The sequence below is a fragment of the Triturus cristatus genome, chromosome 4_1 (assembly GCF_964204655.1).
Source record: "Triturus cristatus chromosome 4_1, aTriCri1.1, whole genome shotgun sequence".
In the NCBI taxonomy this organism is placed as follows: domain Eukaryota; kingdom Metazoa; phylum Chordata; class Amphibia; order Caudata; family Salamandridae; genus Triturus; species Triturus cristatus.
The window spans coordinates 225,559,839-225,572,850 of NC_140585.1; the positions used below are offsets into that span (position 1 = coordinate 225,559,839).

At 46.2% G+C, this 13,012-nt stretch overlaps 1 protein-coding gene across 3 annotated transcripts in view; it reads left to right on the forward strand.

The window, feature by feature from the left end:
* The window catches only part of LOC146854144 (uncharacterized), a 198,969-nt gene that overhangs the window by 96,405 nt on the left and 89,552 nt on the right, over nucleotides 1–13,012 (forward strand). For all 3 annotated transcript variants that reach the window (XM_085651917.1, XM_085651919.1, XM_085651918.1), the window contains exon 9: nucleotides 11,854–11,939. In XM_085651917.1, coding sequence (XP_085508043.1) covers nucleotides 11,854–11,939 — 86 coding nt within the window. The remainder of the gene's footprint in view (nucleotides 1–11,853; nucleotides 11,940–13,012) is intronic.

Consider the following 13,012-nt stretch of genomic DNA (forward strand, 5'->3'; position numbering starts at 1 on the left):
ACTGTAGTCTGGATTCCTAGTGATGATTTGTTTGTCATAGATAAGCACAGATCATGTGGGTGTACCATGACATAGGCCTGTCTCATGGAATGTGATCTTGTTGGACCAGGAGGGGCACCCAAAGTGTTACCCTCATAGTGGTAGAAGGCTTCCGCCTTCACCAGGAGTTAAGCAGCTCAAGGGAGGTGGTGGCAGCATTCTGTGTAGTGATCAGTAGTAGTGAACTGGTCCTTTTTGCCCTGTGTCACTGCAGTGAGGCCTACAGGCTCACTCACCTTTTTAAAAGCTCAGCTGCTGTGTGCTTGACTCACCCTTGGCCAACTTCAGGTAGATGTGCAGTGCTACGCAGGAGTAGTGACTGCGCTAGATGTCTATGTGCCTGGGAAGGGTACAGTACATGGATCTTTTTATGGAGCCGCTTGCTGTACTTGTTATTGTTTAAAAAGTCACTGTGCCATATTTACACCTTCATGCACAAACCAAAGGGCCATAGTTTGATTAAACTGGTTTGATTTTTGTATGCTGCTGAGTATGTTATTGTTTGACCAGTCACTTTGAAATATTTGCGCCTTCATGCACAAACCAAAGTGGGAATTGTTTGACCAACCTGGCTTCATTCCTACATACTGCTGGACTTGTTTTTATCATGCACTTTGAAAGTGTTTTCACCTTGATGCAAGAAGAAAGGATTGTTTTACAAAACACACTTGGGTTGTGTTTATTGCTGGATTGCTGATTGTTCTATTATGCACTTTGATAGTATTTTCATTTTTTCCTTTGCTTCACCGGCTGCAGATTGTATAGATTCTGTCATTAGGTACTTGCTGATATGGTTTGGTTTTATCCTACAAGATGTGTTATTTATGGTGATGTTTGCACTTGTCTATAATATGTAGACCTTAAATCGTGTAATTAGCATTGTTTACACTGCAGAAATGATGAATACAGACTAACATCTGCATCTATGTTCTGAAGCATTGAAGCAGTTTCAATCCTCCGCCTCGTTTGTGTGGCTGCTTTTGGCATGCTAACTAATAAAGCCATGATGGAAGAAATTGATTCCTCAGTTCATTTTAAATACTATAGAGTGGTTATTATCATACACACCCCCTGGCAGACGCAAGTGTGTGGCATGCAGATAATTCACAGCAGTTTATTTCTCTTGGAGCTGGCAGGTTACTGAGTTATATCTTGTGTACTACTCGTGTATATTTTCAGTTGAGTCTGTGAAATTGCAGGTTTGGGATTGTCTTTCAAAGTTTCAAGTTATTTTCCATCCATGTCAATTCTAATCCAGACCCTATGCAGTTGTTCTTTGTTCTTCAGCGATAGGCAGTTCCTGAGGCAATAGGCCAGCTCCTTGGCATTGTTCTGATTGCTGTCTCAGAAAAAGAATCTGCTCTTAACAATAATGTTACAAATGGCGTAGCTTATATCTTAAGAGTTTTTCTCACTTTCTTATTCAAAACTTTGAGCTAGGCAATATAAATGCATTTCATTAAATGTTGGAGGTTTCACTTAAAAATATACTAGATTTTTTGGCAGTGGGCCAAAGTGGTAAGTCGTGGGTCAGGGGGCCCCCTCCATGTACTTTGCAGGGGGGCCCGCTCAGGTTTCGTTACGCCACTGAACCTCTTATATCTTGGTATCAGACGGTAAGTCGCTTGGATTTTTCCCTGACTGAGTCTTAATTTTCATTTACAATCCCTTGGATCCAAGATTTTAGTAACATTTAATCCATTTTTAAGAACTGCACTGATTGCCTCTACAAGTTCAAATCGAGCTTAAGTCTATGTGCTTTACCTAAGCCTCCCTCCAACTTCAGGGACAAACGGAACTGCTCTGGGGTCCCCCACAGTGTTCTGCTCTACTGCTGGTGATTTCACTGACCAGCCAGGTCAAAACTCACAATTGGGTAGGTTTGTGTTCATTTCCTTTGCAAGAACTGCAACTGGCTCCCTCTTTAGTTCCTCTCTTCATTCCTTACTCTCCCCCTCCTGCTCTTTTTCCCTCGTCTTGTACCTGTACCATGTTATATGAGGTACACAGAATATACGTATTCAAGCTCCTACGATCAATTTGCTGTTTTTATTCTGATCATTTTTGACATTATATGCTAACCTCTCAGTATATAAATTCATATGATGTATTTTGTTATTTGTGAAACAAAATCGCAATAAAACATTTTTTTAACAAAAAAAAACAGTAAAAAGATCTTTGGGGGGGAAAAAAAAAAGCAAACAGCACAAGCAACTTCTTAACCTCTTCAGTGCCCATGACGAGCTGGTCTCGTCATGGGCCGCGGTTGCGCTGTGCCCATGACGAGACCAGCTCGTCATAAACCCCGCCCGCTAATGAAACGCCCGGCACAGGGCGGGGAAAGGGGCGGGCACTGAAGGGGTTAATGTAGAGGTTCTGGACTCCTCGCCTGGACAATGCCGTTCAGAAGCTGCGCTTTATTTTGGGGAGGTTGGCACTGGCAGGATTCTTATTTGAGACGTGTCTTTTGAGGGGGCTGTGGGACGTGCAGCGATTGACTTTGGAGAGAAGGTGTCCTTATATAATTAACTGTATTACATCTTTAATTTCTTTGTTTTAGTAATGTTTATAAATGATGTTTTTTTCAATACTAATTATGCCATAGGGTGCGACAACGATTTGGGGTAACATTCACTTTATTTTCAGTTCTAATATGAAATAAAGAATAATTACATATCAAATTCGAACCAGACTGTAATGCTGCGCGTGCGTTTACTGATTCTCAGAGAGTTTTCACCTCTCTCCTTGTGGTGGATTATTTAACCTTTGATAAGAGATAGAATAAAGAGCGCCAAGTCTCCACGCCCCATCACTTCCAGGCAGCAAGTAAATAATAGTTAACATGCCCGCTTTTTCTTTGCTGTGCTCCTTAGGAAACAGCACTTTGCGTTCCCTAGCTGGCGGTTTTCAGACTGCCCCTATGCCGCCCGGGGTCCATGGAACCTGACCCGGGCTCAGTGTCATTTCCTTGTTCCTCCACTAGAGGTCATCAGTCTGCACCCTGCACCATGCAGCATCCCTGCTCACGAAGAGAGCGACAAGACTGGTCAGAGGCTGGACATACACTTTCACCAACCCACCAGACACCTACGCTCTGCCTCGCTCTCTCTCGCACACATTCCCCGCACCAGCAAAACTGCCAGCTCTCATTCTTCCACACTGCACCCAAGACAAGGAACGACCTCCCTCAACACATCAGAGCCTCCTCCTCACTTCTTGAGGTCGGCAAGAAGCTGAAGACCTGGCTGTTCGTTTAAGCGCATTGGGGACCACACACCTGCCCAAGCGCATAGATACCCTCTCGGTGTTTAGTGTGCTATAGAAATCAACATAACATACTGTGGAGAGGCAAGTAGTCCCATTGGCGAGTGCAGGGTTACACACTGACAGCTCAGCTGTCTTAACTCCTGAATGGGACTACTAAAGTTGGTATATCAAGGTAACAAAAGAATCCTTGCACTAAACCCGACTTGATGCCCAAGTCGATTTCAATGTAACTTTTGTGTAAAAGACACCTTTAGGAATTTGCCCCTCTATTGCCCCAGTTTTCCAGAGGCCATTCGCAGATGCTGGCCACAAGACCACCTTTTTCCCTCCTGGGCAGAAGTTTGAACGATGACCAGGAAAGGACTCAGTAGAGACCATGCCATTGGAATAGGTGTTACCTCTCTCTGGCAGGAAACCACACTGGGTGTGAGCCCAAAAGGCAAGCTTCGACGAGAAAGACACCTTTGAAGGGCAAATGGTGGACACACATGAGAGGGGCTGCTCTTTTGTTCTGGTAGACAGGTTGGGGACAGAAAGCGGAAAGCAGTTATCCCGTGGGCATGCAGCCCACAGGTAGCCTCACCTCTAGGATGGGCTACCAAACTCCACACACCGAGAGAAAGGTTCTGCCATCTTGGGGAGTGGGCAGAATAGTGCACTCTCGGATTTCTGGATACCAAACATTGCAGGAAGTTGTCATCCGGTGTGAGGGGGATCTGCTAGCCCATTAGCTGGTAGTCACCGCATCATCCGAGGGCAAGTTGTGGGCATAATGGTGACTCCCCAGGCCTTAGATCATGTCTGAACTGGAGAGAGGACTGAAGAAGGGCTGCTCTGCTGTTCTATGACATGGCAAAGAGAGACTGTACCTGCTGCTCCTAGGCTATCAAAGAGAGGACTGTGCCTGTGGCGCCTTGCATAAGGAGAAGCCATTCCCGGCACCGCAGACCGAAAGGGTGAACTCCAAGAGTCAGTTGATTGACTTCCTGTTACAGCTCCAGGGCCACAAAAGCTGAAAAAGCCACCTTGGCAAGTTGATAGCCACAGTTGCTTGATCACCACTGAGCCTCATGGTACAGCTCAAGCGACCCAACCCTGACACTCCACAGTTCCACCCAAGTCTGCTGGATCCAGGAGAATCAACAAAGTGTAGTTTGCTCTCTCAAGATGGATACACTAGCCTCATTTAAAGAAAACTGCTGGTTTCGATGTGACCGGTGACTCGTAGACCAGTGGCACTGGGTTTTTGGCTGGACTTCAAGAGACATTGTCCTCTGTGGCCAAAGTCATCCCACCATGTTCCTGGCCGAGGGACGGCCCCAGGAAGACCCTCCTCAACCAGATCATCATCTTCAGCATCGTCTATCCCTCACCTCAGGATCACTTCATTTATGTCTATGGTGGAACTGGACTGGAGAATGATCTAACTGCAAGTTGACTGTCCTGCAAAGTCTTACAGCCCTCCTACTTGCTCCCTGCCAGAGTTGGTTGCCTGAAGCAGTCTGGAGTAGCTGACAACCACGATACAAAAAGTTTTTTAAGTAACTGCTAATCGTGGTAGTTGCCAATGCTTGTTTGCGTTCTGACCGAAAAGCAATGATTTATGATTTGCTCAGCTCCAATGGATTTTATTTGTTTTGGTGTCTTAAATTCATACAAATAAGACCGATTTTTATAAATTGGTGTTGTAGCCTGACTGCTTGAAGCCACAGCTACCAAGGGTTGAGCGAAGGTTTCACAAACAAGCTTCACTGGACTGAAGAAGGGTCTGTGAGTTTAGAACACGGTGAGGTCGCACAATCGCACCATATAATGAATCGCATTTCCTCACAGCTTTTTATTGGAAGTCTTTGTGGGGATACACACACATCTGGGATATATTAGAAGGATGGGCAAGAGAACATGGAATAAGGATGTCCGGCTGGAAAGCAATCACAGTACATATATTATGAAGTATAAAGTCCTAGGTGAGATCTGCATATGTGTCGATCTGGGAGGGACACATTTTCTGACCCATATTTGCGGTGATGGTTTTGGGGGGCATTCCAACAGTGGCAGAGGTGGTAGGGACTAAAGGGTGAGATGGTTTGGGGGGGACGAAGGATGTGAGTGCATTTAGGGAAGGGCATTTGCACTTTCGGCTGCAAAGGAACAAACTGGATCTAGAAGGAAGGGGGACTTGGATGAAACTGGGCAAGCTGGAGAGTGAGGGAGGACATGTAAACAGTAGGTGGAGTTGAGACAAAGGGAACCAGGAGGCCTGTTCTGTCCTGAAGAGAGAGGGGCTGTGACAGATGAGCATGTTTTGGGCGTGCTGAGGAAGAGCCTAAATTATGGTGGATGTCCGAGAAGTGTTATGGGGCCCATACTTTTAGGATGGGGCCAGTAACCGCAGCTTTCTGGCTTGGATGACAAAAGAAGAAATCAAACTGTTTTGGGAGGTGGAAATCAAGGAACATGTGGGGGTATTCGAGGCCCATACTTCCAAAAAGAAGCAGTAGGCAATATTTGCCTTTCCAGCAGGAATGAAGCTAGTATCGGAAATGAAGAATTGGCTGTGGACCCATGGCCTCTCTGCTGTGAGGTGTGCTGGGGGCCATGCAAGGAGACAGCATCACGATCAGCAATTGGCACTGGACATGGATAAGTTGTCTGTGTTATGGCTCAGCCCGAGGGGCATGAGATGGGGCAATCGTTGCTGATGATGTGGGGATTGAGATCTGGCCTGCTAGTGGTGAGGCTAACTTGGGGGGGGGGGGGGTGGGGAGGAGGGAATGATTTGGTGCAACTTTCGGGCCTGGACCTTTTCAAAATGATGAAAGAAAAGCCTTGATGGGGGTAAAGGACAGATGCGAGCAGGCAGTGGTGATGAAGACGCGTTGCCGCCCCGAGGGTTATGGTGTGGTGCTAAGAGCCCGGTTGTCATTGACCAAGGCAGGAAGGAGGTGGACAGAGGAGTGCCGAGCTTGTGCAGGGCCAGGGGTATTGAAGTGATCAGCCATGTGGATAATGTATGCAAATGTCCCAGGTTACCCTGGGCAGGGCAGTGGGGTTCACCTATCGATTTGGGGCAACATAACTTAACTGGAATGGTGGGGCTTTAGAAGTCTGGGGACGAGGGGGTCGGACAGGAAGAACACCTCTGGGGAGAGTTTTTCTGGTGGCATAAAGAAAGCTGAGCAGAAGACGGGGAGAAGAGACAGTACATTTGAGAAGGAGCGGTACCGGAGAGCAGCTTTGGAATCAGTAGGGCCGTCTTGGACATCGTATGAGCAGATGAAAGAAGAGGTGGCGACGAAAGGATGGAACTGAACTCGCTATTTATGGTTAAATATGTTGATGTTTGACAAAAGGTTATTGAAGAACTGCATGAAAGAACTCAGGGGCAGGTATCGATTAGAGCGGAGGGCCTGGGGCTTATAACTAATCGTAGTTCAAGAAAGGCACGTTGTCCTGGAATGTGCAGATCAGCCGTAGGTTGAACAGGCGCGGCCCCTTCTTCCGAATAAAGCGGCCTTTCCACAACCGAGCGAGTCATTTGTGGTCATTAGCCCAGGTGCAGGGGCAGTTCGTCCATATGGACGTGGGGGCGTTGACCCCCTGACCTCCCCACTGCATCACAGCAGTTCATTGGGACCTCCTGAGGCAGTGCCATCAGAACTGCGCATGTCAGGTTGGCCGATGTTTTCACTGTGTCCAGCCTGACATGCGCGGTTCAGGCTTCTCCTCTCCGCCACTGATGGTAACATTTACTCACCGGGTTGTGACCCACTGGGAGCCGAGGAACACAAACAAGAAGTAGTGGTGAGCTATGGTGTAGCACCTTAGGGCCCGAGCTGTTCGAGAAAGGACACATTCTGGCATTTTCACTTAATGAACTTTATAATATGACTTTGCTGCCTCTTTCTTTTAACCCAGGATTCTATGTATCTCCATTCTTACCTTACTTCTCCGATATCACCTATAATTCCATGGTCTTCACCACCTCACATCTTCACCTCTTACAGCATAATCCTCCTATAGGCATGTGACCAGGATGCAACGCCCTCTCGACCCCGTTTTTGCCATTTTCAAGCCCTACTTACCTGCACCTCTCTTTTAATTCTAAAGCAACAGTCCTCCTCCATAAACACACACCCAGGGCGCTTACTAATTTGGCCCCAAGAAAGCTAACTTTTCTGAGACGTCATTTGTACGTTATGCCATTGAGCCACTAGATGTCACTATGCCCTAAAACTAAAAAATTCCCTTACCTGATATTCTTGCTTTATTTCCATTCTGGTAATCCGTTCTTGCATTTTATGAGATTTTGGGCAGCTGACCTTGAGTATTGTTCCATCCACATTAGTACATGCTTTGCAAGTGAGATGGTGTTTAAGTCATGCTGCTGGCGCACACAGGTTGCCTGACCTGTCTTGAGAGCTTCTAGGAACATTCCTTGACTGAGGAAGGCATTTTCGAATCTGAGTAGGGGTGAAAGAGCGTCCCCAGAGATAGCTTAGATTAAAGACTAGGGTTAAACACCGTTTTTAGGTCGAGCCTAGCAGCGCACATGCGGTGCTCTGCGAGGCTTGCTGCATCTTCTCTGTGCATTGATCCCGCCCCTCACACACTCCTCACTTTTCATTGGTTCCCTTCAGTGCCTTTCTAAATCCGGTCCTTCTGTGTGGCAAATGGGTCACATTAGTCCCTCTTTTCATGGTTTGGTTAACGCCCATGGCAACTGCCTCTCTTACTTGTCTCATCTCTCCAAGGGGCATTTAGGTTACATTGGCGGCACTATTTTCTTACTTTGCCTTGCCTCCGGGATTGGTTTGTTTATTTTCAAGGGTGGGGAAAACAACTGCACTTAAGACAATGCGATTTCCCCATGCTATCCCCTCCGTCCTGCCCCAATTCTGCTCCAATCACTTGCTAAAGCTAAATCTTGAACACATGAGCCCCCCACCTCTGCGCTCCTTCCTTGACTCTCATATCTAGTTTCCCGCTGTCTCCCTAGGGTCTTTCCTAGCAGCTTCAGTCTCCCTTCTCCTCACCATCCCTCCCACCCCTTCCTTCAGTTACAGTGTGCCTTGATGCCCCTCAATGCCAGTGACAATTAGGCATCGTGTATTGGTCTAATTGATCCCAGCCAGCAGGGGACGGTTCGTGAAACCCTGACCCTTATTCTCATGCAATTCATCAGCCGCCTCCTCCATGGGAGGGGGAGGGAGAGGCTGGTATAAATGATAGATGGGTATCAGTCACAAACGGTGAGGGCTGCAAGCACAAGCCCGCAGGCGCCTCCTTTGCACAGAAAGACCTATAGCTCAGTGGCATAACGAAACTTGAGGGGACCTCCCCGACCCCTCCCTGCGAGGTACATGGAGGGGCCCTGCTCTTGATTTAATCCGCTCCGGGCCAGATAACTGGGGGCAACAGGGGCCTTTGTTACCCCACTGCTATAGCGCCTAAATACTAACAGATGTGAGAAGCGCTTAAATACCAATTAATTTTTGTATTATTAATATAGGCATACATTATTGTTGATGTTATTTTTATAATTTCATGGGAGCAGGCCTCTCATTCTGAAGTGCAGGTCTACATAGTGGATGACGTAGCGCTTTGAAGCGGCCTTGTCGGTCCATGACAAGGAAGCCCGCACTTGTGCTCGAACGAGCAGCTGATAAGGTTGTGGAGTGTGTTCATTAGCGCTCTGAGCAGAGCATGAACCTGCTGCATTTCTGTACTTTGCTGCGCCCTGCGGGTGAGGATGGCCGAACACTTCCTGACTGCAAACTCGCCGTCTCCCTCTTTGCAGTTTTGTATTTTTCCAGTGTGGCCGTCGGCAGCTGTGACTTACCGTGCCCAGGATAACAGTAGTGCCAGCATCTCTTATGCAGAACAGAGGGTCTTCCCTGCTGCTCCCGCAACACTTCCCGCACCTTGCAGCTTTTTAGGTCTCGCCTGAGCCAGCGCTTTAGCGCTGCTCTGGCGATAGCTTTAGTAAACGGGGGATTTGGAAGTGCAAACTAGTGCTTTTCAGGCCTCCAAATACAGTTCATGTGCGCCGGGCGCGCGCACCATTTGTCAGCCTGCTGATTCACTTTCGCGGCCGCTTTGATGTTCTCAGTGAGCCGCGCGGCCACTGAGAACACCAAAGCGGCTGCGAAAGTGCTCACCATTTGCTACCCCCTCCCTCGGCGGCTTAGGAACAAACCAAACAAACTCCTGGCCAACTTCCTCAGAGCGTGACAGGCAAAAAGCTTCATACTAGTTTCAATTGTCTCCTGTTGCAGTGGTTTGTAAATGGTTGTTTCTGATTCACTTACAGGCTTTGTTAGTCCCTGCTTAGTAACGCATTGTTTAACACAGTTTATCGAAAGAGCACTGGTGGGACGCCAGCTTTAGTAATAGCGGGCACTTTTAATTTATTTAGAGCGCTATGCACACTTTTACTTTTACAATGGGGCCACACAATGCACCCTTTAAGATTAATAGCATGGGAATACAGGATTGTACACTCAGCACACAAACATAATTTTTTTTTTTACTTAAATTACGTACAGACCTACGAAAATGCACCCTTTTAGATTAATAGCACTGACCCACATTCAACAATCGCACTTGCCCCCTCCCTCGCCCGTCCAGCTGTAAACACTCAAACTATCAGCGCCTGTTCCACAAGTGCCACGCCTTCTTTTACTGCTCGCCAACCACAATTTCCACAGCTTTTATATTTGTACTCTGAGTTTCCTGTGTTGAAGGATATGAAAACCATCAATTGATTGTGTCCGACGTTCGTTCTGTGATTGAGTTGGTTTATTGGAGAGCAGCTGATTTTCTGAGATTAACATGTGCAATAGTTAATCGGCGAGCTGTATAAATTAGTGTCAAACTACATTGCGTCCAAGAGCTTTATAGAGTCATGAAGCTTAACGTCGACATGCGCCCAAGCGGTGGGTAACTAGTCCTTAATAACCTAGAAATAAGATAATAAACAGTAAAATATTCTCTTTACTTTTATCATACTCGTCACTCTGGATCAATATTCATGCAATGAGGAGGGTAGTCCAAGTCTTTCCCTTGAGCCAATTACCTGATTCACTCCATATTCAAATTATCTTTCGCAAACGTCATGATCGTTCCTCAAGTACAGAATTAACAAGCATTTGCAATACAATAGGTCTCGCATTTATGCGAGTTTATGCTACTGACATTGTAAATGACAATGCCTTTTATTTGTTTTAAAAACCAAAACATAAATAAAAGGGATTGTAATTTTACAATGCCAATAGCTCAAACTCTTATAAATGCGAGACCTATTGCATTGCAAATGCTTGTTCCTTTCCTGCCTCCGCTCATGTTCAGCTGTCAGTTGAATCTCACTGCCTGCCCCTCGACAACCCTCCTCAGGATGGCCCCCATTGGCAATGACCACTGGTAAGTGGACGCAGCGGAAGCCACCCCCATTTGCACTGCTAGGTCCGGAGAGCGATCGCGACGCTGCACTTTATGCCCCTTCACCACCAGGTAATGACAACATAGGCCTCCACCCCCCCCAACCCCTCCACCTTTTTATCCTGTGTAAGTAGTGGTTAACAGTAACATTCCCTGGTGGTTTCTCCTTTTATCCAAGGAGCCGTGAATTCAGCCTTTAAGTTGTCTTGTTTAATGTAGGTTCGTCCATGTATAATTCACTATGAGATGTTCATTTAGTGAGCCATCTTTTGTAAGCAGGCATGTTTTGCACTATTTTATACTCTGCTGGGTGTGATTTTGTTTCGCTAACCCTTTGGTATAGATAGTGTTGTATTTAGGGACGGGTTGGATTGTGCAGATGTGTTTGTTATGTACGTGAATGTTTCATATGTAATTCAATCCTTTGTTGCTGTAAAGATACCACTCAACAACACTAAATAAAATTCCACATAATTGCACTCTATAACACACAATACTGCTGCACATAATTTCAGTACACTCGATACCACATACTTGCTATCCACATGATTCCACAACACACCATCCCACATAATTACACTACACAAATCCACTTAACACCACACAGTTAACTAATCCAATCCCGCCCACATAATTACACTACACGCAATGTACATACAGTCCATAACACAAGACATTAACATTTACAATCACTCTAACTCAAACAAATGCGAGGCCGTTTGCATTTCCAATGCTTGTTTTTTTTAGAAGAAGTGGCTTTGAGAGAACCAGATTCCTCATCTTGCTTGATACTTGAACAGCAACTGTAAGGACAGAAGTTGCATTTGCATCTAAAGCTGTATAAACAAGAGTGCGTGAGTGTGAATGTGCACTTTATTCTCAATATCACATGGAGCAATGTTCAATCCTTCTGGGTGTTTTTTTAAAACAGAGTGTAGTTTTCCAATGTAAACTCCGTTTACTAAACTGGCTGATGCGCAGAGTGATTTTTCTGTCACAAGCGGTAGTGAGTAATGTAGAAGATGTCTCTGGGTGGTCGCTGTCTCTTCAAGCCTGGATCATACATTGGCCCATTGGTCGGTACTTGTCTCTGATTCTTCTTTCCAGGCAGCAGGAGGTCCGAGGTAAGGAGGTGACTCCTTTTGTGCTGCGGCGGGTGAACGAGCTGACCGGAGGCAAGTCCCTGGAGGCCAGTATCCTTTTCAGATGGACTGACGCTGAGGGAGGGTGTGCTGGGGTCTGATCCCCCTTGCTAGCCTGTCATTAAGTGTACATCAAGTGCAGAATCGGAGGGTGGTGTCGGCTGAAGAGCTGTTAAGTGCACATCTATCCAGACAATGCCTTTGTTTTTAATCCATCCATGTTAGGAAAAAGAGAATAAAATGATTTCGCATGGTAGGATTTTGCAATCCTGTACTTCTGGGCTCAGCTACTCAATCGATACCCGTTAGGGCCCCCCACTCTAGCCACTTACGTAGGCGCTGCCACTGGGGTCGATGAGCTGGAGAACTGGAGCCCATTAAAACATATGCTACTTGTTTATGAACTTCTGCTGCCTTAAGATCTGCAGACACCATGGTCATAAACAACACTGCAAGTGAATACTATACAAGAGGGTTTGTTTGCAGAAAGGGAGACAAAAAGAACATTGAAAGGGAAAGGTAAGAAAGGAAAAGCAAGAATGGGAAAAAAAGATAGGAAAATAGAAATAGGAAAAAGAGCAGCATGGGGAAGAAAATGTAACAGGAACTGAAGAAGTAAAAAAAAGTGAAGGTTGGATGGAAGGGTGAAACACGAATGGTTGACGGGTGAACGGATGGCTAGGTGTAAGTGTGAAAGGCTGGATGATAGTGTAAGGATTTAGGGATGAAAGAGTGAATAGATGGAAAGAGGGAAGAATGGGCAGATGAAGAGGGGATGAATGGGTGAAAGGACAGATGGATTGATACGACTGTACTGATGGGTCGGAGAGTAGAAGTGGGGTGTATACTTGAAAGGATGGATGGAAAAGGTATGGTTGAGGGGGCAAGGGTTGGGTGGACGGAAAAGTGACGGGTTGGGAAGATGGAGTGAAAGGGATTGGTAGATACGTGGATGGAAGAAGGATGAAAGGGTGAAAGGAAGTTTAAGGAATGTTTGGAATGCTTGCTTTGCATGCTAGGTGTGATAAGAGGTTTGTCTAAAGTGGGGATGGGGGTATTTTAATTCTCTGGCTATCACATTGAAGTCAATTGTCTAGTTATCCAGTGAGTAAAAATTACTCGCG